At 42.4% G+C, this 25,227-nt stretch overlaps 3 protein-coding genes and 1 long non-coding RNA gene across 10 annotated transcripts in view; 3 read left to right on the forward strand and 1 right to left on the reverse strand.

Annotated features, from left to right (window-relative positions):
• PIP5K1B (phosphatidylinositol-4-phosphate 5-kinase type 1 beta) overlaps positions 1-6,684 on the forward strand; it is a 99,911-nt gene extending 93,227 nt beyond the window's left edge. For all 5 annotated transcript variants that reach the window (XM_048931685.1, XM_048931688.1, XM_048931687.1 and 2 more), the window contains one exon: positions 5,983-6,684. In XM_048931685.1, the coding sequence (XP_048787642.1) occupies positions 5,983-5,985 (3 nt within the window). In that variant the 3' untranslated portion in view covers positions 5,986-6,684. The remainder of the gene's footprint in view (positions 1-5,982) is intronic.
• Positions 7-9,323, reverse strand: LOC125686993 (uncharacterized). The gene is made up of 4 exons (XR_007373957.1): positions 8,981-9,323; positions 8,718-8,876; positions 7,368-7,463; positions 7-3,520 (listed from the first exon to the last, which is right to left on the reverse strand). It is a non-coding gene; the product is annotated as an uncharacterized LOC125686993 (long non-coding RNA).
• Positions 9,324-9,333: 10 nt separating this feature from the next.
• On the forward strand, positions 9,334-22,309 carry FXN (frataxin). The gene is made up of 5 exons (XM_048931703.1): positions 9,334-9,408; positions 10,088-10,173; positions 11,787-11,907; positions 15,288-15,385; positions 18,342-22,309. The coding sequence occupies exons 2-5, from the start codon at positions 10,136-10,138 to the stop codon at positions 18,493-18,495; spliced, it is 411 nt and encodes a 136-aa protein (XP_048787660.1). The 5' UTR covers positions 9,334-9,408; positions 10,088-10,135; the 3' UTR covers positions 18,496-22,309.
• Positions 22,310-23,517: 1,208 nt separating this feature from the next.
• Positions 23,518-25,227, forward strand: part of TJP2 (tight junction protein 2) — a 65,346-nt gene continuing 63,636 nt past the window's right edge. The window contains exons 1-2 of one of the 3 annotated variants that reach the window (XM_048931281.1): positions 23,703-23,816; positions 24,367-24,452. The gene's annotated coding sequence lies outside the window, so the exon portion shown is untranslated. Of the gene's footprint in view, positions 23,817-23,944; positions 24,270-24,366; positions 24,453-25,227 lie in introns of those variants that run through there. The other 2 variants (XM_048931282.1, XM_048931284.1) reach the window with 2 other exon arrangements.

Consider the following 25,227-nt stretch of genomic DNA (forward strand, 5'->3'; position numbering starts at 1 on the left):
AAGTTGTCAGTCTGCTTCTTTTTTTCCTGTTATTTCTCTGATTGATGTTTAGCAGGGGACTTGAATAAATACTGAACTTAAAGAACCAGAGGTTCTTTGAGGTATTTTTAAGTTAGACATATGCTTAAGTATCTTTGCAAAACAAATCATTCAGTAATCTTCTGTCTATTTCTGTTGTGTTAATAACAAGTTACACTAAAATTTCTTTCAGGTTTTCTGTAATGGTAGGAGGAATGGGAGTGGTTTATTACTTGCTTCTCGTGCTTACAGGAGGAAACAAAACATCTTTTGTCTTCATATCTAATATTCCACAATTGAGAAAGTAAATTTTTCCAGGGAGACAAGCTTTGTATTTTCGTCAGTGATTCAGAAGAAAAGCAAGCACAATATAAAGTATATAAATCAATAACAAAGTATATGAATTGCTTACTTTTCTGCTATGAAGGGTTCTTCAGTGTGGTGGCTGGAATGCACTCACAGAGCTGCATAATCACCCCCCTCAATGGGGTGGCGAAGAGAATCAGAAGAGTTAAAGTGTGAAAACTCATGGACTGAGATAAAGACACTTTAATAGATAAATCAAAAGCAGCATGTGAAATCAAAGCAAAATAAGGAATTCATGCACTACTTCCATCAACAGGCAAATCTTTGAGCACTTCCAGGAAAGCAGGGCTCGTCACATGTAACAGTTTATTGGGAAATCAAACACCATGAATCCAAACATCTCCTTTCTTCCTCTTCTCCCCAGCTTTTATAGCTGAGCATGACACCATATGGTACAGCTTATCCTTTTAGTCACTTTGGGTCAGCAGTCCTGTCCTGCTGTTCCTTCTGCACTCACAGCCAGTTACTGTCTGGACAGAGTGAGGAGCTGAACATCCTTGGCTCTGTGTAAGCACTACTTTGCAGCAATTAAACCATCCATGTATCAGCATTACATCAGTTCTTATAAGAAAAATTAACAGACAAAACTATGGGAATTGCTCATATTCCACAAACGTAAAGGCACTGGACACCCACTGCTAGTTGCATTTGAGCGAGGTTTTGTGCATTTGCAAACCCATTAGAAAAACTCAGTATGAATACAGGAAGCAGTGTGCTGCTTGGTTCTTTTTACCTGAGGATTTATTTTCCTCAAACATAAACAATTCTGACATTATGCTAGAGATCTTTTACTCATGAAGAAATGACATTTGTGGCAAGAATTATATACAGAGGAAGTGAAAAAGCAATCATTAATTGCATTTCACTCAAGCATGGCTGTTTTCCTTTTAGTAGAGGTTCCCTGCATTCAGTATTAAGTGTTTACTGTTAGTTTTTTTTTTCCATAAGAAATACAGTGAAATACAGAATATGTTGTATGTTGTACATAGAATATATTGTCTGATTGCTGTGCTATTCTCTGTATAAAGAAAAACTGAGTTGTTTGTTTTTGGTTTTTGTTTTTTTTTTAACTAAGCCAGCAACATTTAGGTAAATATAGTACCCACTGCTTAGGGTAGGTTTTGTCTGTTCTGCCTCAACTGAATCAACACAGTAGCAAGTACAAGCAGCCAGTTGGAAATAGAATTGACTTAGTTAACTGTGGCTTCGTGTAGCCCATTAAATCAGCTTATTCCTGTAGGACTTGTGTTAAACAGGCCTGTTGATGATACAATGTTGACTTGAAAAGTCTGTAAAGACTCAGAAATCCTGAAATGTTGCAGGAAATGGACAAGTAAATCACATACAGTCTAACCTCCTGAAGCTGCCTAACAGACACCACCTCTTTCTGAAAAGAAAGACTTTGGTTAGTATGAAATACAGACACAACACTGCAAAAGTTTCATTGTGTAGATCAGCCAACCATAAAGACCTTAGTGCAGTTTTTAAGGTATCTAAAATTGAGAAAAGCAGTACTTTCAGTTAGGTAATTAAAAAGAAAAAAAAACCCACCTTAAGTCACCCTGTTGTGTCTGTCCACAGTGTTAAGCTTTCTGTCCATGAAAGAGCAACATGAAATTAAAAACTACTCCTGTGTTCTCTCAGGTGACAAACTACAGTGTCAGTGAAGTCAGAGTAGTAAGGCTTAAGAAATAGGATAACTGATGTCTTGAGGTCCCTTCCAACCCCTATTACTGTGTGTGATAATTGTTTCACTGTAAGTAGTTTGATACCCGTTATGCTTACAGTGGGATAAGAATATGCGCGTAGAGTGACAGACATAAGTTTGCTCCATTACGGTGCTCTACAGCTTAAATCAACTGGTGGTAAATGCAGATCTTAAACAAGTATATATCCTGCCTGTAGGATTTCATTACTGAACTATTTCGTTTGAAGGAGAACTCCTGTGTTAACTATGACAGAAGCTTCCTTGTTAGTAAAGGAATAGTTACGTGGAAATGTAACATTACCCGCTGTTATTTGTGCATGACTTAGGAGCCACTACCACTGAAAAGAGGGCTGCAAAGGATTGAAAAGGATTTAGAGTGGAAAAAAGGAGTAACTGTTGTGATGAGCAAGCTCTGCATATTTGAAGTCCAGTTAGTACAGCTATGATTTGTCAGATGAATTGCACAGATAATAATGTTAATTCAGAATTACCCATACTGTGGCTTATGACTAAATACCAATTTTACTATAGGATTCTGAAGTTGTAAATCCTAGCTGGAGATCTGTTTTGTGTGTATTGTGGCTGTAGATGCATAGCTAAATAGACTGATGAGTGCTTGCCTCTCCCTATTTGGAAATTTGGCAAACACATCTCCCTCTTCTTACTCTTCACTGTGCTTCTTTTCCTCTGTTTCCACTCCTATAGTTAGTACTGTGCCTGGTTCTCCTTTTGAACACTCATAGTTTGTATTCAACCCCTTCCAACTGCCAGTTTACTATCTAATCCCTCATCTTCACAATTACTGTCTCTTAGAAATATTTTCACTCCTTCAGCTATTTTTGGATAAGCAGTCTTTGCGCTCTCCTGGTGTGAACTTTCCTTGCAGAGAAAAAAGAATTCTTACCTCAAATCAAATAAATACCTGCAGTTCTGTGTTCAGTTCTGGGGCTCCCAGCATAAGTAAGACTTGGAGCTGTTGCAGCGGGTCCAGAGGATGGCCACAAGAACAATCAGAGGGCAGGTACACCTCTCCTGTGAAGAAAAGCTGAGGGACTTGGGCACATTTAGCTTAAAGAAGAGAAGGCTTGGGGAGACCTCATTGTGGCCTTCCAATACTCAGAGGAAAGATGAGGAGGGACTTTTTATCAGGGATGTAGTGGTCAAGAAGCAATGACTGTAGCAGCCAGGCTCCACCCCTTCTGGTCACACAGCTGAATTGCCTTCCCCTGTGCTCCCAGGGCTGACGGGGTGCTTTCCCCAGGTGCTCAATCAGTGGTTCAGGCTGTGATTTACAGTTATTATATGGGGTTGTACGTGCTACCATAACTCCTTGACAAGGTGTTTCTTTTTCATTCAAGAACTTCTTGCTTCTCTGTCTTCCACAGCATTTGATTCAATTCTAATCGTATTGTAGATTTCTTCAGAGTGCTGTTGTGAAGCAATGATAACCAGGACTGAAGTTAAAGCATTTCCCAGGCAGGATACATGTAAGGACAAGCAATTAAATGTACAGTCACACTACGATGTACACCTCATATTTTGACACATTGCTCTTTCTGGAGCTTTGCTATTTCCGTTGAAGATACTGGTAGAAAAAGACAGCAGATTGAATATTAACTTCAGTACTGTGAGAAAAGAATTTAGGCCTCCTTACTTACAGACATTTTGAGTGAATTTCCCCTGAGAGCAGAAAAATCCTTATGCGTTCTGTGCACATACTGGAATCAGTTAAGCACCCTTTCCTCAAAGCAGGGTTTACATAAGGCTGAAAGAGGGAAGATTTAGGTGTTCCACACAGTGAGGAACAACTCACTCTTCCTCTCCTCTCTTACCTATTTGATGTCTGTATTCAATTATCCATTATCTTGTCCATCAGGGGAAAAATAAGCCTATGTCTCTCATAAAACCGAAAGGCTGATGCAAGGTGAAACAAAAACCAAGCTCTTGAATATCATTCAGTAGAAGAGTTTTTGCAGAAGCAATGTTACATAAAAAGCAACAGCAATACTTCCATGAAAATCAGATAATGGAATGAAGTGTTAGAGTAGATTAAAAGCATGTCATTTCTAATTGCAATTAGTACATTACCTGCGTAAGCCAGGTGCTAAAATGACAGCTTCTATTGTTGCTAAACTACAGGTTCTCATGCCCTAAGGATTTTAATGCACTATATGGAGAAATCAATTTACTCAAAACCAAATCCATGGGAAGACAATTGAAGTACAAAAAGATTCCCAATACTGAAAGTACACTATAGAACCAGCATGAGAGATCTCAGATAGCTATTGCAGGAAGGCATCTGATGGGGTCATTTGCCATTAATTATCATTTGCCATTAATTATCATATGAAACTAATTGCTATGGTCAAATGCAGTCTTCATCAGAAAATGCTGCTTTTTACATCAAAATAACGCCACACATTGTGCAGTGGTAACAGAGATGCTCATGTCATGTGCATTCCATTGTAGACTTTTCCACAGTAATGCACACAGAAGTGGATTGTACCTGACACACAGAAGGATATTTAAATCCTGCTGTATGCACAGCGTTTCTGTGACTCACACGCAGCTGCTTTATGTTTCTATCAGGGCTATCTTTTCCAATTCTGTAATGCAAATTTTGCAGGTATTTTTTCAATCCTTCATCCTTCTGAAATGCTTTGGAAGGATAAGAGTTAAAGTAATAAAAGTGCATATGTTATAATTGTGTACTGCTGGAATAGCAAAAAGTGAGCATTGGCATTATTGCTGAGAGTGGAAAGAAGTGCTGTCCAAACAGAGAATAGTCTCTGAGAACCTAGTACTTTGCTCACCAGCAGTGAATTGACTGTGAATGCCCTGTCCATAACGGTGGTTCACAACACAGCTTAAAGTTTGCAGCACTTAAAAACCTTTCTTTAAGGTTCAAAGTCTAATGCTAGAAATCTTAGCTATCTTTGGGTTTTCATTTTTGTAAGATAAGCTTTTAGAATGCCTTCTGAGCTTCATTGTTGCTGTTCACAGCCAAGATTAGATTGTTACTGAAATACTTGAAGGTTTGTACTGAAGACGTTTGTACTGAAAAAATACAGTTTGGAAGGGACTTTAAAAAAATCTGATTAATAAATGCAGACTTGCATCTTCTTTATACTTTTATCAGGTTCTAAGTGGGGTCAGTCCAGCTGTCTTTGGTTTGCTTTTGTGTCCTTTTCCACATTTAATACATTAGCTGAGATACGTTTGATTCGCTGCAAGATTTTGTTCAGCAAAATACACTATTGTGTAAATGCTAGTAATAAGTTGTTCAGCAGAGAGCAGCTTCTCTTCATCTGTGACTCAGTAGAGATACTAAGGAGTAATCGACTGTTTATATTATTTAACAGCTGCTTCTTTGGAAGGTATTGTAGAAAATGAACTCGCAAATATTGTCCTGTTTTTTGTGAAATGGAATGATAGAGAACATCAGCTGTGTCTGAAGAGTTTTGGATAGCTATGTTTTTCAACAGAGGATATCCTGTGGAAGCTAGCAGGACTTTTACAGAAGACATGCAAAAACTGCACTTTTCCCCCCTGACGCTTCTAATCAGCCTCAGGTACTTCTGTCAAGTGAAAGAAGGTTAGGAGCTGCTGAGTGCTCTCAGTTTGGATTGTCTTCTGTGATGCCCAGAGTGTTCAGCATTTTGCATAAACAAGTGGTTGGATTTTGGTAATGTAAGTGCCATGCAACATCTGCAAGACTGTAGGGGTTGGTTCTTGTACAGAGAAGTACCTGGTGATTTTGATTAGAGGATCACTCTTGAACTGTGCTTCAGCTTCTTCAGAGGAATAAATATGTAACCAATTTATAATTCTATAAGAAAGCAAATAAACACAACTTCTAACTTAGCTTCTTTTTTTGTTTGTTTTTACAGTAATAAAAAACACAAGAATGAAAACTGAGATAGAGAAGTGACCATGGTTAACGAAGAGCACTTTCTGCACTCCTGATTTGCTGAGCCTTGTAGACGGAGTAATAATCAGTTGAACTTGTTCTAAGAATTGTTAGGATCTTTGAATTATAGAAAGGATGGGTAGACTTGGCGAAAGTGACATGAAACATTCCACACTCTACTATCATCTGCTCTTGCTTGCTGAACTGTGAAGACCTGTGTGTTTGAGCTGCTTTCTACTATCTTGCCAATCAATTTTTTTGACTTGAAAGTAATATTTTCTTATTGGCTCTCTAGTGATTTCATTTGCATGCATCTTGTAATTATGCAAACAAAATATATTATCTGCTTTACCTATTAAAAATAAGCACAGTGGTGAATAAGATTAATTTTTGCATATTTTCACCCTTCAGTTCTAATCGCTTAGATCCACAGAAGTGGAAATTGGAATTGATGGGAGGGTTAAGGTAAGCCTCTGCACATGGGATATGAAAATAAGCCTTTAAAGACATTTTCACTGTCGGTGAAAAGAAAAAATGTTATTTATAACAAGGCCTTATGTTGTGTATATATATTGTCTTCGAAATATTTTTGATTTTAGTTTATTTCTTGTAAGAGAGAAATTATATAATTTATTTAGTAAATACTACTGTAAACTATAGTTTTATTGATGAATAAAGTATTTTGTTCTCAAGACTATCTCAGCTGTCAGTGTGCTCCTGTTCTGGTATGTCTCATGGACTTGAGAGGCATCTCAAGAGATGCATCAACCAGTCTGTAAGATGCCATCTGAACTTACCTTCTGCCAACTCTTTAATGAAGGGGGGAATCTTAAAGTTGCACAGCAAAGGGAAAGGAAAAAGCAAAGGGCATAACAGTGCCTCAAGTGCTTCATAACAACGTGTCAAGTTTTTCTCTATGAGCAATTGTTTCAAGACAAATTCAGATACTGTTCTGGTTCCCTTAATTTCCCTTGCAGCTGAGAGACAATCACAAGCACAAGTTACAAGTTAAAAGACTTCTTGCCTTGATACAACAGTGTTTAAAAACAAACAAACAAAAAGAAAAAGCTATGTACCTGCCGCTTGGAAAGTTTACGGAAGTTACAGAGAGTAGTGTCTATTCTAGGAGTAAGTGCAGGTAAACCTGCTGCACTGCCAAGCCAGAATTTGGCACTTTAATTCCTAACGTTCCGCTTTGTATCCCTGAAGAATTTTGCACTGGTACATTTTGCACTGATCTAATCCAGTAACATTAACAAGGAGGAGGTTATTTCTCCTTATGCACAGAAAAGAGAAAAGTAACGATGGACTGATGTCTTTTCTTAGAGCCTCTTTATTAACCTAAAGTCTGTGTTTCATGATTACCTCTTTTCCATGCTTTGAAATTGGATTGCTCAGTCTCAGCAAGGTAATGATCTTGTGTCATTCCTCACAGAAATGCTAGGGACGAATCTGCATGCCCTAAGGGGAAAAAAATTTGTACATTAGAAGTGTCTGTTCAATCATGCATAGTGTGTAGTATATTTAATGTGTGGACATATGCAAAGTAAATAATTATCACTAGTTTTACTGGGAGTAAAATAAAAAGGTTTTCAGCACTAGGTTAACCTCCAGAAGGCAAATATTTGTCACATTTTCCCCAACATTCCCAGTAGTGTCCCAATCATCTGTCTGTGAGAAGACTCCAGAGGACACCAAATTTAATGCAGCCATTCTGTCTGAAACCACTATGTCTATAATAAATGATTCAGAGAATGAACCACCCTTAGTGTACAGTGTCCTTAACATTTTCTTGTAAATGGAAACACTCATCCAGCACTTGAAAAAGGAAATCCTTACAGACCATGGAGCGCACTGAGAAGCCTTCACTAAAGCACACACAATTGCAGCTCTTTCTTAATAGTCATTCCCAGTTTAAAAACAAAACAAAAACATCAACAACAAACAACTAGTACTTCACTTTCTAGCCCTAAAACTCTGCAGCTTGAGAATACAAATTCCTGACCCAAAATGTGTTTTCTTGTTGACTTTCTTTACGCACGGGTAACTTCATTTAACTCAGTACTACTTGTCCAGTCCTGAACGACAGGTGGTGATAACGAGCAGCTGGTAGTGCACCGCCTTTTCTACACGTAGGCTGTTTGCTGACCCCTCTGCTGTGATGCATGCATTTGCTTGCAAAAGGACATCAGCTCTGCCCACAGTGAGGGCACAAGACCTGGTCTGCTGCTATGCACCTGGAGCTGCTGGGCAGTTACTGCAAGCCAGCTTAAGTGCTGACACCAAAGTGCTGGGATGTGAACATTAAGGAACAAAAATCAAGACTAAAGCCATACTAAAAGCATGCCAAAATTGCCCTCTTCTTGCCTCTTGTGTGAACACTGTTGACATTTTCTTGTCAGTTTTGATACATGAGACTGCTAATAATGAAGAAAGTGCTCCATCTACACTAATTCGTGATTCATGACCTATCAAAGCACTGGAACTGGCACAAATCACTGGAATTACATGGGAACTGCCAGAAAACACCTATCTGAGGATGCTGTATAGGAACAACAGTGTGAACAAGAGCTACCTTTTCCTTAAATCAAATGTCACACGTAAAACAAACAATCTGCCGTTCTTCCTTCTGCTTTGCTCACCGATGTATGAAAAAGAAGCGGCTTTATGAGTGTATTATTGGATCTGATGAAAGTTTTTCCCTATCAGCCTTACCTCAGTATTTAAACTACTGCAGCTGTGAAAATATCACTGTTTTTCTTCCAGAGGTGTTAAGCACGTGGGATCCGTCCTCAAGGAACAAGAGAGCATCTCTTCATGTACCACTCCAGCAGGGGAATGCAGCGAGCACACAGATCCACACAGCCCCATCTCCTGGGAAGATCTGAATTTGTTTTTGTTCCCACACAAAACGCGCTCTTTTATAAACTTTCACATCAGAACTAGCTCTTATCTCTCGCCTCTCCAGCTATGCTCACCGCTCTGTCCGCGTCGCCTGTATCTTTTCCGTTTATCCCCCTCAGCGCACTGCCAGTGACCGCCACACACCTGCCGCTTGGGGGCGCTCCGCAGCTCGGACCGCCCCGCTCGTTCGTTACCCGCGCCGGGGGCGCCGCACGGCGGGAATCGGCTTCCCGCGCTCTGCCCGGGCTGCCCGCTGCGCTCAAATCCCAGCCGCGGCACCCGGCTCCGCGCTGCTCTTCGGCGCCGGCGGAGGGCGGTAGCGGCCGCGCGGCGCCGGCTCCTCCCCGGCCTCTTCCGCAGCGAGAGGGGCGGCATGTGGAGGCCGGGGGCGGCCGCTGCCTTGCGTGCGGCGCGGTGGGCGGCGGCGGCGGCGCGGCGGAGGAGCGGCGGCCCCGGGGACGGCCCGAGGGCGGGGGCAGCCGCTGCTGTCCGCGGCCGGGCGGTGAGTGCGAGCGGGAGGGAGCGGTCTGCGCCCAGGGCGGGAGGGGGCGAGCCGGCGGCGCCGGGGCGGGTGGGGTGCTGCCGGTCCCGGGGCGGGGAGGGCGCGGCGTCGGGCTGGGCGCTTCCTCAGCCCCTGCGGTCACCACCGCGAGGGGCCGGCCGAGGCCTCGCCGGGCCCGCCCCTCCGCTAGGCCGGGGCTGCCGGCAGCCTCCGACGGCACCGAGTGCGGCCGCGTCGGGAGTGCGAACAGCGGTGAAAGCCGCGGCCTCGTGGCCTGACGCTGCGGGCCGGCGTGGCGCCGTGCCTTTTGACCCCGGCAGTGTCGAAAACGCGGAGGTGTCGGTGTGTATTTGATCGGCGTCAGGAGTTGCGGCCGCACGGCGCGGGTCTGTGTTCCGTGCTGGAGAGAACCGAACCGAGCAGAGTAATTCTGTGTTAGAGGAAGAGGAAATAGTTCTCTTTCCTGGTTCTCCACTGTGTGACTTCGACTGTAACAGATGAGAGTGCCGCAGTCTGCCTGGACAGTGGAGGATTCCCTCTGTGTTATTCTGCTCTGCAATATAAAATACGAATGTTTAATGTGGAGACAAAGCCTTCAAGGAACCATTTGGTTGTGTGACCAATGTACAGTTCGTGGTCTTCACGTTCCATCTTTTAATTCCCTTTAACTTATTTTCAGCAGCAATTGCAATATGCTTCAGAGGTGAGGAGCAGTACTGTTCACTTCATGAATTTAAGAAGTACAGGAACTCTGAATGACAAAAGGTAAATCTCGTTCTTAGGATATTCTGGGAATACTTCTGTTCATATGAATATACATTCGTCTTTGAACAGCTGGTAGGACTGTCAAAACTAATGTAACGTACAACACAGCTGTGAACAGGAACAGTGTAGTTCTAGGGAGAATCATTTGGTGTGAGTGGGAAATAACTCGTGCCTAAACACGGGCAACTCACCATTTCTCACAGAATCATAGAATTGGTCAGGCTGGAAAAGACCTTAAAAATCACCGAGTCCAACCACAACCTAACTTTCTACCCTAACAACTCTCCTCTAAATCATGGCCCTGATCACCACATCAGTTTTTAAACACATCCAGGGATGGTGACTCAACCACCTCCCCAGGGAGCCTATTCCAGTGCTTAACAACCCTTTCTGTAAACAAGTGTTTCCTGATATCCAACCCAAACTTACCCTGATGCAACTTGAGGCCATTTCCCCTCATCCTGTCTCTGGTGAGAAATAACATACATTGGGGAATGTGGAATTGCTGACGTGCAGTGGCAGGGCATGATGTGATGCTTGCGAGAGACCTCTTCTCATGCAGTGCAGCAGTTGAAGGCCCAGGGAATGCTGCTAGGCGCCTGGAACAGTGCCTGAGTCCCCACCTGATCCTAAGGCCCTCAGTTCTCCACATCTGTAGGTGTTCCTGGGGCATCCATGACTCAAGTGGTGTGCAGCATTTTTTGGCAACTGTCTTACAAGAAACTTAAAAAAGAACAAAACGTTCCAGTCAGTTGGAAGATACTGAGTCACCTATTCAGTTCATTGTAACAGCTGTTTTGCCGCACCCATTAGCAAAATACGTGGTTTCACCCAGTTGTCTGTTGCTAGAGATACCCACCTACACACTCAGTTAAAAATGACTGCTACGGATAGGAGAGTGTAGGTGACTAGATTACATTTACTTAATTAAAATTATTTAGACTTTGTTCTCACTTCTTTAGTTGCTTAAAGATGATAACAGAAGCTGTCTCACAAGTGTTGTAAACCTTAATTATGGGCTATAGATGTGCTTTGAGTCTCTCTGAAGGAGGTAATTGTAAAAGGATTAGTTCATGTGCACATTGTAGATGATGTCCCACTCCTGGATTGCATTGCTGATCCCTGTTGAGAAATCTAATGCTGCATGTAGTGATAGCATTTGACATTGATGTTTCTAAAGCTCTGCTTGTAGCTGTATTTTTTTCCTTATTGTCAAATGGCGTATATGCTCCAACAGGAGGTGCTGGAATCTATTTGTGGGGCCTCAAACAGTGCTTCTTGCACGGCATTTTCATAAGAAGACTGTATTTTGAAGTCTGGGTCTGTCTCCTTAATACTCAGGGGCCATGATATCTATAAAACAACACAGTTTTATACACATAGTACACAATCTTTAATTAGAGGTCTATACTGCTCAAGTACTAAAACTCCACCTCCACATGTAAGGTGCATTGTAACCTCCATTACCATAAGGAGGATGATTATTTGTGTCCTTAGATGTAATGCTAACTGTGAAACAATATTGATATTTTCACTGTGATAAACACAGTAATAAAATACCACCTTCCATGTTTTCCCTCCCTCCTGACTATGTGACTATGTGTTATTTGTAGCTCTTTAGATGAGACCACTTATGAAAAACTGGCTGAAGAGACACTGGAATCCTTGGCAGATTTCTTTGAGGACCTCACAGATAAGCCTTTTACCCCAGAAGATTATGATGTCTCTTTAGGGGTATGTTTTAAAGGTTTTGTTAACTGTTCTAATTCCAGTAGACTGTTCTTTTCTTTTTTTCTTTTTTTCTTTTTTTTTTTTTTTTTACTTCGGAAGAGAATTTTGCTCTAGTCACCTTAGTACCAGCACTTAAAATGTCTTATTTATTTATTTTCAGCTTTACTGCTAAAAATATGCCTTTTGCTAAGAAGTAGCTTGTGGTTCATATAATTTTAGGATTTAAAGAAAGTTTATTCTGTTTAAAAAAAAAAAAAAAAAAAAAAGACATGGGCTCATCTACTGTTCTATACTAAGAGGAGAAGAAAACTGATTTCTAGTTCTTTCTCCGAACTCACGCTGACCTCAGACATCATCAGCATCATCAGTCAGTTCACTCAAGGTAAATGCTAGGGTGGACCTACATGGCGCAGTGCATGTGCATCACTGTATGTTACTGGTGGAGCAGTTTATGTGATCACTCTGAGTACTGAGAGGGAATGCTGGTCTCCACCAGGCATTACATCGTGCGTTTGATGTGGCTGTGCTGGAGAAGAGCAACAGAGGATGCTACATTGCAGTAGGTAGCTGCAAAAATGAGAAGCGAGTCTGCCACAGTGGGAAGGCTGCAGTCCGATGGGAGGCAGGGTAGCTGTTAGCCTGACAGTTGGAGTCTTTAGTAGGTCACCCTCTCAAATTCTTTGACAGAGGTGACAGGCTGATTAGAAATGCCACTGTGTTTCTTTAAGGAGTTTGTCAGTTTTATATAAAAGTCCTGAAATGGGCTGTATCTTGCAGCTTCTACGTGACTTGGAGGAGACCGCGTTTCTCCCTGCACTGACAGCTGCAGCACAGGTCTTCCTTTCAACATGTTTCATCTGTTTTGCAAAATTGCTGCAGTCAGTTCCTATCTTACCACTCAGAGATTGCTGACCACAAGCCCCATCAGTCAGGGTTCAGTGCTCAGGATATCGGGCCATGTGATTTGGGTTGCACTGTGTTAAACAAACAGATCAACCCTGTAGTTTGTTTCTCTGTAACCATGTCATCCTAATGTTCACTGTTCATTTTGCATAGCTAGGGTAGAAATACTGTTAGTTGGATACCACTGATGCACTTAGCAAGTATTATTTGTTGGTTTAATCAAATGTGCAATGTTACGGCTAATTACTTTTCTGGTGAATAGCTTAACCATTATTATTCAGCATGTTTTGGCATATCAGACAAAAATGAGCAAAAAAATTATCGTCAACCTCTTCAGTATTTTTAAACACTTCATTACTTGAGAATCGTGAGTCATCTGTCTGCCCTAGTTTTATCTTCAGGCACAGAAGAGTGCTTTGTGCTTGACATTCTCTCCCTGTGAGGTTGGACAGAATTATTTGTACATCCATCCTAATTTTTAATAAGTAATCTTTCGTAGTATAGGCTCTGTGATGACGTATCATCTTAGAAGTCTTAGTTAAGTCTACTGAGGATTGTTTCACACAAGCAAGACCAGTACTGTAGCATGCCACGAGGTGGCAAGCATGAGAAGGGTCGTCTGGCACCTGTGAGTTCTTAGGAACTTCAGTTCCTCACGCAGTTTGTAACTTTGAATCCAGGCAGGGGGAGGGGAGAGTCTCATGAATAGGTACCTTTTTCCAGGAGGTCACAAACGTTCGTACAGTAGCACAAAACACATGCAAGAGTATTGAAACAATTCAAATTTATTGTATTTTAAGTTCCTAAAAGCTCAACTTGTGTCTTCTGGTGTTTCAAAAGTATTACAAAATACATGATTCAAAGTTTTAAAGCTGACTTTTATTTAATTTGCAATGACAGAGCGCTCTCCAACAGCTGACACTATAAGCACTGGTGAAAAAATGTTAATTCCTCACAAACCGATTTGCTTACAAATAGGTTTGTGTGTTTGTAGTACACAGCTTAATATCATGCTGAGTACATAATATATGGCACTAAGGAGCCCACAGAAGAATGCTGAGATGATTGTAGCCATATTCAGGGCTAATTATTCCCATGTGCTCTTGTTCTGCTCTATCTCTACAGATCTAAGACTGTTGAGGTATGGAAAACATTGAGGTCATGATGACCAGAGAAGTCACCTACTCTTGAACTTCTCAAACAATTTCCAGTTAATATAACTGACTGGGCAACCTGATGGCTGCAGTAACCAGTCATGCCTTTATGTATATATTATTGCTCACGCCTGTAGGGGTATCATCAAGCACAAGAAGAGCATGGGGATTGGAATAAAGAATTCAGACCTTGAGAATATTATTTCACTGCTGATAATTCCCAAGATATGTCAGAGATTAGGAAAATTTAATTACTCTATAGGAGAAGAAAGCACTAAGCTGCTGCATGCTACAAAGTAAGATGGGAGGGCATTAGGTAGTTGAAAATGATAGGTAATTATTTATACATTGGTAGTAGCATTAGAAGTAAGAGTAGCTCTAGTAGTACATTCTGAGGTGTAAAACATATAGATCCATTAGATAAGCTTTTTTGTGCTGGAAGCTGTGAGGTATTTGAAAAACTATACATTAAATGCGACCACATTTTCTACCCAAATCATCAAATTACACTCTGTAAAGGTTGAATTTTTGACCAACATAAATTCAGATCACTTGTCAGTTAATTTGTGTCAAAATATTGTGGGGTTTTTTTTGTTTCAAGTTAGAGCATGAACATTTTTGTTGTCTCCTCTTCTGCATATGCTTGTGAGAATGTCAAAAAGATTAATCATGTTGTCACTTAGAAATGTGCATGAGAGGGAGACCAGAAATTCTTGCTGGGATCATGGCCTAACACTGGTACACCTGAAAGAAAACAGGCCTTCTGGAGTTCAAAAGGGGAACATTTTTAAGGTGTGATTCAGGATCTAGGCACTTCATCAGAATTATTGCAGTGAAGAGTTGTGTTTATTCTCTTGGGAACTGTTGCAGTTAAAAAAAAAAAAAAAAGTAAATTTGGGAGTCTTGGGAATTCAGTCTCTACACAGAGAGATCCTTGACTCTGAAACACACCAGCTCATGCATAGAAAACGTTGGTTTTGAGTTGTGTTTCAGCCTTTCTAAAACAAACCACCAGCTATTCCAAGATCACAGGTCAGGGCTCGGATGTATTCTCTGAGCAGTGCTATTGTGAGTGGTACAAACACTAAATAAAACTAACCAGAAGGTTTGAAGTCTAGGTCAGGCTCAAAAATATTCAGGTTGCCTTAAATATTAGCACGTGTTGTTTATTCATAACTTTAATTCTTCCAGGCTGTTGTTACCTGGACAATATTTGGGAGTGTAGCGCAGATGTGCGAGTTTCTGTTCATTTACTGCAATTATGTATTTCTTGTCAAGTAACAGGTTACAAATTTAAATTTCTGTTTATTTTCTTTGTGATTCAAGAGTGGAGTTTTAACAGTTAAATTAGGTGGAGACATGGGAACATATGTAATCAATAAGCAAACACCTAACCGGCAGATTTGGCTGTCCTCTCCCACAAGGTGAGTTACGTGTGAGGTATGTCACACCTGAAAATGGGGTGGAAATGTACTTCCCCTTTTTCTTAGCATTGAATGGATTGGATTATCTAATGCCACAAATAGCCCCGTTCCTTAACGTATGCTGTAAATATGGTTTAATCTAAATGTTTGGTAAGAATTTGTTAGTGAGTTTTGTGGCATGGTGTAGTATGCTGATATGCCTAAATTAATCGAGGAGATGTGTAACAGAGTTTTCATGTGCTGCTCCAGTCTGAAACCAATGTCTGCAAGAGTATAGCCTACTAAAAGGGTGAAAAAAAGAAAACAATAACAAAAAAACCCAACCACAACAACAACAACAAGAAACAAGCCAGGCATGGTTAAAAAAAGCACAGAAAAGCTCTGTTGGAAAAGGAGAGATGGTGATGTTATAATCTAAACTGCTCTTTGTATTTAGACAGGGTGGCTCCTTCCCTTTTAAGCTTGTAGGATTTCCTGCTTTATGTGCTCTCCTACTAGTTGTTTTTGTCAAGCTTCTGCACATTATGGGAGTCTTGGCTAGCTGTTCCTCTGCCTTCTCTAATGCTCTGTTTTGATCCATTTAGTTTTTCTAGCTGGTTTCAACAGGGAGGGCAGCCAGATATGTGGAGAAGATATAGCTGACTCCCTTTCCAAAAAAGAAGTGTCCTCTGCCACCATTCTTCACAGAGCACACAGGGAGTCAGTGGCTGTCACTGGTGAAGGAACCAGCTAGCTGGAAACTGTGAGCATGCCCAGTAGCTATGCAGGCACACTTCTTGAAGGCTGTTTGTAGAGTGTACTAATTGCAAAGCTGGGATTAGTTTTGCAGTAGTTGAATTCTGTAGAAGGTTTGTGTAAGACAAAAAAGAAAAAAAATAAATCAGATTTCAAGAGAAACAATTTTAATAGAAGTGAAATTTGCCTAAAGAAAATTCTAACTGCTGTATTAAACTTAGGTACTGCTTGGTGCACAGCTTATTTTGTGAGTCATCTTCCTCTACTAACAACTCCTCTCCAATCCCAGAATGCTTTGTTTTTGTTTTTGTTTTTTTTTTTAATTAAATAACTTTAACTTACCAACAAGTATGTGACTTTTTAAGGTACTGGCCTAACAAGCTTATTCTTTTGACAGATGCAGGCTGTGTGTCACCATTCATTCATTCATTTCATGTATTTTGCACAAAACAAAATTCCTGGGCTTGGATTCTGCTTCTGGTTTTTGTGTTGCTGACACAAAGTTTTCATCTGCTTACAGAAGCCAGAATTCAGAGGTTTGTTACCTATCTGGAGCCAAATCTCAGCTAAGACATCCAAGCACTGGAATGTGGAATTTGTGAGCACATGCTGGAGTTCTAGCATTTTTAATTGATCTGTTAGTGAGAAAAAGGGAGAAACCTGAAAATTCTTGGCATTTTTTCAGCATTATGAAGAATGATTCATCAACAAGTGTTCCTTTTTGTGCTTCCTTAACTGATAGTAGTGAAATTTCCTTGAGTATTGTTCATTATGTTGTTATCGTGTGTCAGTACACCCAAGTGAACTTGTTTTTCTTGAGCCTAATTTTGTTGACAAGTTGAGAAGAGAAAAAGTGTGTGTGCAATCTGGCAGCAGTGCAACTGCAGTAATTTGATGCAACTCCTTTGACTGGAAAGATTTTTGAACCTTACACAGCACCTTTTAAGGTGATACTGTACCTCTTATTCTTTAAAAATGTATGCAGGCTTTGTGTGAGAATGTAACATTTAGCCCTTGTAAGCATTTGTAGAGCTCACAAGATTCTTGCTTAAATTATAAGTGTGTAAATGAAAACATTGTATTTGTACAGTATTTTGGGGATTCAGAGAACTGTGGCAGTGTTTCACTGCTAATTCTTATTACTAATACTTAGCAAGTAACATCTCTGGGTGTAAGACAGTACGAACACATGATAATGCTGCAAAGACAAAGAAGATCCCCATTCACATGCAGCAAGTCAGATAGCAGTGGAAGTCATTTATTATAGCTTTGTTAGTGGTTTAAAAACTCATTTAAATACTGTGAATACTTTAGGGTATTTGAGGTTCAGATTAGTTTGGTGTGTGTGTGTGTGTGTGTGTGTGTGTCTGAAGAGAAACCGCAGGTTGTTCCTGTGTGTTTATAGGACAGTCTGCCATCTAGCAGACCTGCGTGCAGGTTGTCTGAGTTCTAAGTCACTTTGTCCTATCTATGAGCTCAAGTCCAGGCATAAGAGTGATGGTTCACCTATTTATCCCTGCTGAACATTTTGTTTCCTTCTGTTGTTTTTTTTTTATAGCTTCTGTAGCTGTTGCTAGAGGTAGTGAGCACCTTTCAACCATTGCTCCTGTTTCAGATGTGGAGAGTTAGGTGGCTACAAAAGTCTGTAATGGAACCCAGGTGTTCTGGTTCTTACTTTCTTGACACTTAATGCAAGAATGAAGAATCAAGCCAACAACTTTATAGTAGTAGAAGGAAAAACAGATTTTTGATGCAGAACTCCCACATGGCAGTACATATTTGCATTCAGAGGGTAAACTGCATCCAGAAAGTGAGTGAGAATGGTGATGAGTGTTCTGCTGTCTTATCTGCATATAACTGTGCTAAAGCAACTAATCAACAGCATTAATTGAGCCTCACACAAGCATCCCTTGATGATAGTTGTGTATGAGATAATTACGTGGGTGATGGAGGAAGTGGGGGAGACTAGTGCCAATAGCAAGAAGGACAGGAGCTTGTATTGGCTTGGAGTAACTGGTACGTCTTGCCACCTTTCACACAAGTCTCTCAGATGGCGCAGCAGTTCCTGCCAGCTCTGGCCTTTTCTGCTTTGCTTCCTCACACAGCCTGCACATCTGTCTTCACAGTCTTTCTGGGCACTTTCTGGGTTACATTATAAATGCATGCCTCCAGCATTTCCGTGTGAATAACCTGTACTCACAGCGTGTGTTTTGCTTTCCAGTGGGCCCAAGCGCTATGACTGGACTGGACAGAGTTGGGTATATTCTCATGATAGAGTGTCCCTTCATGAACTACTATCAAAAGAATTTTCAGCAGCACTAAAAACTAAATTGGATTTATCCTGCTTAATATATTCTGGGAAAGAAGATGCCTGATGATGTGCTACCTCATGCAAGTTTAAAGACTTTAACCACCAGCGCTTCCGTGGTTTCTGAGTACCTGAGCTTATTTCTGTTGGTTTTTTCTTGACACCACTGTGTGCGAGAACATGAAGATAATATGTTTTTTTCTCTAGTATTCAGTCTTTGAGTTTCTCTGATGCAGCTTGAATGTGTATCCATGCAGTACAGGTAGATTAGATGTCCATTCATTGCCATCACTGCATTTTTTACTTTCTTATGTTGAAATCAACTGCGGTCCTGTTTGGATGTAAGGACTGGCGTCGGGTGACCTCTGCCCAGTGCACAGAAGCCATATTTTTTGGTGAGATATTAACCCTAAACAAGAAATGTCTGTGAATCACAATGATGTAAGTTACTGTACTGTGATGCATGGTATTAAAATTTGCAGCTATTGATAAGGTTTTAGTATTAGTGCAAGTAAATAATGCAGGGGAGCCAAACTGAACATGTCGTACAGGAAATGACTGTGGCAGAGGAGAACTTTTAGTTTTGCAAGATGGATGTAATTTTTCTCTCAGTATTGCAGAACTTGCTCACTTCTCCAAGTTCTATATTCTTTGACGTCGGGATATTTTTCTGAACAAAATTACCCACAGGTCTGTGTGTTTGTAAGCATCGTGTGACTCAAAAAGGCTGGTGTGCAGTGTTCAAGCTGTGCGGCAATCTCTGCCAATACTTTATTCTCTTCCTGTGATTTTTTTTTCTTCCTGTTTCTACTCTTTGTAGAGCAGAAAGATGTAATTTATTGCCTGTATGTTAGTTGGTAAATGGAGATTGTGTCGTGCTAGCAAAAATTTGCACTGCTGCATTTCTTAAGTGGGTTTAGATTTTCACCACGATGCAACATGGAAGCAATTAAAAGCTTTGACACATTTTGAACCTCGAGAATGCTTTAACACTTGCAGTGTTGCATTATTGCCACTGACTGTTTTTAATTGCCTTTAAAATGGAAGCACAGTTGTTGACTAATTACTGTGATAACATAAAATATTTTTTCACTGTATTATAAGTATATGGTGTGAGATGTTTCAATGCAAGTTACTTTTCTTGCTCATTCTGACACTTCTGATTAGCTTGTCTGGATGCTTTTGGCTAGCTAGAATTTTACACATGCGGATAATTTCAGATAGCATCATTGCCCTGTACTTGCATTTGAAGTGTATGTTGTTCCAACTATTTCTCACCATGAATTAAATAGAAAGAACCATTTCCTTGGAACACGATCATGATTGAGTCTGCAGACTGTGATCATGTGAACTGTGCAAACTGTTACACAAACTGTTTGGTTTTTAAATCAAAATAAGAAAGGCCAGTATTATCTGAAATGGAAGCTGCAGAATGATTCGTAACTGGTATATAAGATTTTTTTTTTCTCAAATGAAGGCTAAAACAGGACATCTTTTTGCTATTTGAAATTAAAATTTAAAAAATACAATGCATGGAAAGTGATGATATTCTGATCTGTCTCCTAGTAATTGAAAAAGCTATTTAGACAAACCTGGATAGACGCTCATTACCTAATACGAGAATTGGGGATGTTTCCTCCTGGTTCTTCCTTTGCCTGATCACATACAACTTGTCTAATTATTTTTTGACTTTTCAAAAAACTACTTTCCCAAGTAATTTGCATGCAGCTTACCCATCAACGTGTATCTGATTCATGTTTTGAGACTCATTCTCCATGCCCTCTCATCATCATAGAATCATAGAATCCTTTGAGCTGCCAGGGACCTTTAAAGGCCATTTAGTCCCACTCCCCTTCAGTGAACAGGGATGTGCACAGCTACATCACGTTGCCCGGAGTTTGATCCAGCCCCTCTTTGATAGTCTCCAGGGATGGAGCATCAACCACATCTCTAGGCAAGCTGTTCCAGTGCCCTCACTGTAAAAGACTTTTTCTGTATATCCAACCTGTATCTGCCCTCTTCAAGCTTGAAGCCATTTCCCCTTGTTCTGTCACAACTGACACCACTGAAGAGTCTATCTCCCTCATTCCTGTAGCTTCCCTTGAGATACTGAAAGGCCACTGCCAGGTCACCTTGGAACTCTCTCTTCTTATACACTTGCACCAAAATGAAGCTGCATGTAGAACTCATTGTGTTAAGGTGTTATTTCCATGTGTGATGATGAAGACCACAGTTATGCATATTATGCTGAATTATTAGTGTTTCTTAAAACGCTCGCTTTATTCAGGACTTGGCTAGCCAGGATGGCCTTTCTAAGAGCACTTCAGCTTTCATGTTTGAAATGCCTTCCCCTTCTCCTGTAGCACTACTGCTATTTATGCAAACTGTTTCCTGGTTTTATCTAGCTGAATAACAATGTGATTTAATCTAACTGGGAAAGATGAATAGCATCAGTGAGATAAAAGGAGGGATTCTTATCCATGTATACAAAGTGAATCATAGGACATGACTCATTTCTGCTCTAATACTGGTATGGCATTCTAAGTAGGGGCAAGGCCTTAAACAGCCATCGTGCCTGTGAATGGAGGCACAGGAGGAGTTCTTATCCTGATGTCAGACTTCTCATATTGCCCCAAGACAAAATAAGTCTTCTGTAGTATTTTTTTATTTCTGTAACTTACCTGTATTAACTGATTGCCCCACAGTTACAAACCTGATGTCGTGTCAATTGTTTCTTTCTTCATTTCTCTGAAAAGGAAGACCTGAAGGAAAATCCTCTGATACTCATTACAGACAGTTAATAAGAATACTTGCGTTACTGGTGGCTTTTTCCCCACAAAACAGTTGCTCTGTCCTCAGTAGAGGAAAACATGTAAAATGCTTCTGAAAGGCAGATTTTGGTATCTGAAATTATACTGAATGCTCAGGAGAAAGGGAGGTGTGTTTGTTTTTTTCTTAAGGTGTATCAGAGTTTTCTTCAACAGCTAATCACCCTTTCTGCAGCTGGTGATAGTGTTTGCTCCTGTCCTACAGCCTGAACGTCTCAGCATTTCTAACCTTGCTAAAATCATTTCCTGTGTACCAGCAAGTCCTCTAGAAATCTATATAGATTCAGGTAGTGGAGCTTAACATAGCACAACTGCTTTCTATCTGTGATGGTTGTAACATGAGTTATGTGCCTAAATGCTTAGCTGACGTTTCTTGTTTGAGTCTCCTTTCTGCTTGTGGTAACTCTTAAGCAATGATATCTCCTGTCTGCAGGGTTGTTCCATACATTAACTCATCTTGTCTTGTTCTTTAACATTCCTGAAGTCCTTTAGCAGCTTGAGAAATTGGACATAGACATGTTCTGAAGAACTCGTACATGAGTAGGGGTTGGGGAATGGTGGGGCAGGGGGACAGCATGGAAATCCTGTGTAATTGCTGTCAGCTTTGCATCATTGTATTAACCAGTGCTGGAACATGAGGGAGTCTGCAGGAGTGAGTTCTTGGAAGGAAGGCAGAGGCCTGCCAAAATACTTAAAAGAACATTGAAAATAAAGAAGGAAGCATGAGAGGGGTGGAAGACAATCAGAAAGAGATGCCCAGCGGTTGGTGTTGCTGGCAGGACACGGGGACTATGGGCAAGCTTTGTCTTGTGGCATTTGGGAATGGCATTTTAATTTCGCTCTGCACACCGCTATTCACATCAGTTTAACACTATTATTTTACAGTTTTACCTTATTGAACAGATGTTCCAGTCCCTGTTGCTTGTTGAGACTGTTCAACTCATTTAAAAATAAGAAAAGTTGTTTGGAGTTATGTCTCTCTCTATGCCAAACCGTCAATGTAAACTGTACTGTTGGCCGTCTTAAAATAAAGACAAGATTTGTGGAGATAGATGCTGCAGACTGTTTCCCCGGGGGCAGAACGAACAGAGCTATGAACAAATACTTTTTTTTTCAAACGGTAGTTTATTCCAGATCTCTTCTGGAGTTCAGGTTAAGCGATGACAGATAAAGTACATCAGGAAAGAACAGATTTGTTGGCATGAGCCAGCATACAGAGCTGCTGCTGTTCTCTCCAGTTTGCTCATTTAAAAAAACAAAAAACTATTCTTGTAATTATACCAGGTGATCAGTATTACAGTGAGTAATTCCATAAGCATTGTTTGCTTCCAGATGTAGTTTCTTGTATCAGCCACCTGTGTTCTCTGCTGTTCCTCTAAAAAGTAAAAGGGAGTATACTAAGTCAGTAGCATTACTCCTCTTCAGAACGTACCAGCACTGAGCATCATACAGCCAGCTTTGCCAAAGTAGCTTCAGAACAGGAAAACGTTCTAAGAATGAACAAAGTTTTAAAATATTCATTAAGGAAAAAAGACACCCGGCACGGTGTAAACCAAATAATCTGGCGTGCCTGGGTATCACACCGCATTTCCACTCCTTAACGCCTCGATTCGGGCTGCTGTTGTGCTACTGATGGCAGAGCCTCTCAAGAGCTGACAGAAAACATCGAGTTGCTTAATTTGGCCCTTTTGCTCATTCGTTTTTGCTGTTTAGAGCATTTAGAGAGCTGTGGTTGCTTAAAGACTGTGGTATGCACAGGCATGTTAATTATTAACAACAGCTACCACTGCCTTTTGAAAATAAATAACATTTGAATCCAGTCTCAACGTGCTGTCAATAAAATGGTCTCTCTGCCTTTCTTCCCCCCCCCCCCCCCCCCCCCCGGCCTCCTTCCAAAGTCCAGCGCCTGGGCGAGTAGCAATGTTTGCCTTTCCTTATCTCGGTTTCTGCCTGAGGCTCCTTGTGCAAACAAACCTAGCGAGAAGGAAACGAGGTCTCAGCGAGTGCGGAATGCTCCGGGAATCCGGAATATTTAGCAAGAAACACCTGCCCTTGACAAAGGGCGAATGGCGCGGTGCCAGGGGGCTTCTGAGCCGGTTCTCTTTCCCAGATTAATTTTAGAGAAGCTCTCGTGGCTAGAGGAGATAAGGGATTCTCTGTGACACGCAGGAGAAACACGACTCCAAAGAATCTTGTTCGGGCTGTTTGGTTTCGCCTTCCCCCTCCTTTCGGCTGCAGGACGGCAGAAAGCTGATCCCGGCCGAAATTCCAGCCCGAAGCACCGGGGGGACGGGGCGGGACGGCGCTCGTGCTGCGCTGCGCTGCGCTGCCCGCCCCGTCCCGTCCCCGCTGCCCCACCTCGGGGCGAGGCAGGCACCTGCCCCGGGAGCCCGCCCCGCTCTGCCCCCGCCCTCTACCCGGCAGGAAATCGCCCGACTCGGCGGCGCGGCGGGACAGGAGCGGCCGTAGCCGAGACCCGGCTATCTGCAGCCCGCTGCGGGCCGGCGGGACGCCTTCTGCGGGCGAGGCTCTGTCAGCAGGCGAGTAGCCGCGGGGGCAGGTGCGGCTCTGGTCCCCCTTTCCCCTCCCCTTCGTCGGCGGGAGCGGGGCGCGCACCTGGGGCGGGCGGGGAGAGGCTGGTCGCTAACAGGATTAGGCGGTTCTCGGTGACTTTTTCCGCGCTAAGTGCTTCTCGGGAGAGCGCGATACGACGTGGGAAGCGGCGGCGGCGCCTCGGATGAATCGGGGATTTTGTTTACCCGGTCTCGACCCCCTCCGCAGAGGCGAGACCCGGGAGGCGCCGAGCCGCGACGGCGGGGTTGGGGCCGCCTTTGTTTTAGGCGAAATTCCTCCGGTCTTTCTGTTGGCGCATCCTGAGCGGATTCCTGCCGTGCCTTGGGCTGTGGCTAACTGGGTCAGGGGAAGTTTCGAGTTAGCGGCGCCGTGAAACAAAGGAGCGGGCGGCTTCGGGAGCCGGCCCCGCGCATCGGGCCGGGGGCGGTGCTGCGTCTCGGTGCGTTGTGCTCGCGCCGTCCGCCGGAGCCTCCGGTGCCGGGTGGCGGCTCGCTGGCGTCCTGCCTCAGACCTGTTCCTTCTTTGTGTTCTTCCAGGGCGAAGGAGTACGTGCTGTTCGGGTGCGGAAGGATCATACCTAGAGATCTTTCACGCGGGTTATCTGAGAACCTTCGTTCCCCCGGTGCGTCTTTCTAACTATCGCTCCTCTGCAATTTCTGAGTAACTTCCTGCACTCGGGGAGCCGCTGGCGTTGGACGCGGCGGCTGGGCAGCGCGGGGGAAGGCCCGCAGCAGCGCTCCGGTAGGGGCCACCAAAGGGCTTCACTTTAACCTCTGGGCGCAGCCATCGAGGTGGCGTAGCGACACATTGAAATGGCTTTGCTTTTCTTTTATGTAACCGAGTTTTATTTTCGAGGTAGTTATTTAGGTCCGTGATTCAGAGGAAAATAAAAAGGAGCGGCCACGTGTGGTGCGGCTGGTGAAACTGAGGCGTTCCGAATCGAAGGCTCCAAGTGCGAGCTCCTCCAGCAGCAGCACCTGCCAGCTCCCACAGGGTGTGGGTGGCAAGGGGCTGCGCTAGCACAAGAAGTTTGTGTGTGCCTGGTTGTAGGGCTTCAGCGTTCTTGAAAAGAGCTGGAGTTGCTGTGTGTGTGCGTGTGTGTCATTTAGAGATGGTGAGGTTTGTATTCAGTATCATCTAGTGCTTACTGCAGCTTCTGTCAGGCTCCAGAGGAAGCTTTCTGCATTCATTTGACTTGCGGGCTGTTATAATTGCTTACAGACTGTTACATGCAAAATTGCTCTGCGCCCTCAGTGCTGCATTCCCTGGCAGAGCTGTGGCTGCACATCCCTTGTGATACAGCTGCTGTGGGTCAGGCACCGTGATGTGCTTCAGTGGCACAGGGCTGCCCCACGCTGGGTGCTGTGGGACCAGAGACAGACTCTGGAGTTATGCAG

The sequence above is a fragment of the Lagopus muta genome, chromosome Z, assembly GCF_023343835.1.
Source record: "Lagopus muta isolate bLagMut1 chromosome Z, bLagMut1 primary, whole genome shotgun sequence".
Taxonomy (NCBI): Eukaryota; Metazoa; Chordata; class Aves; order Galliformes; family Phasianidae; genus Lagopus; species Lagopus muta.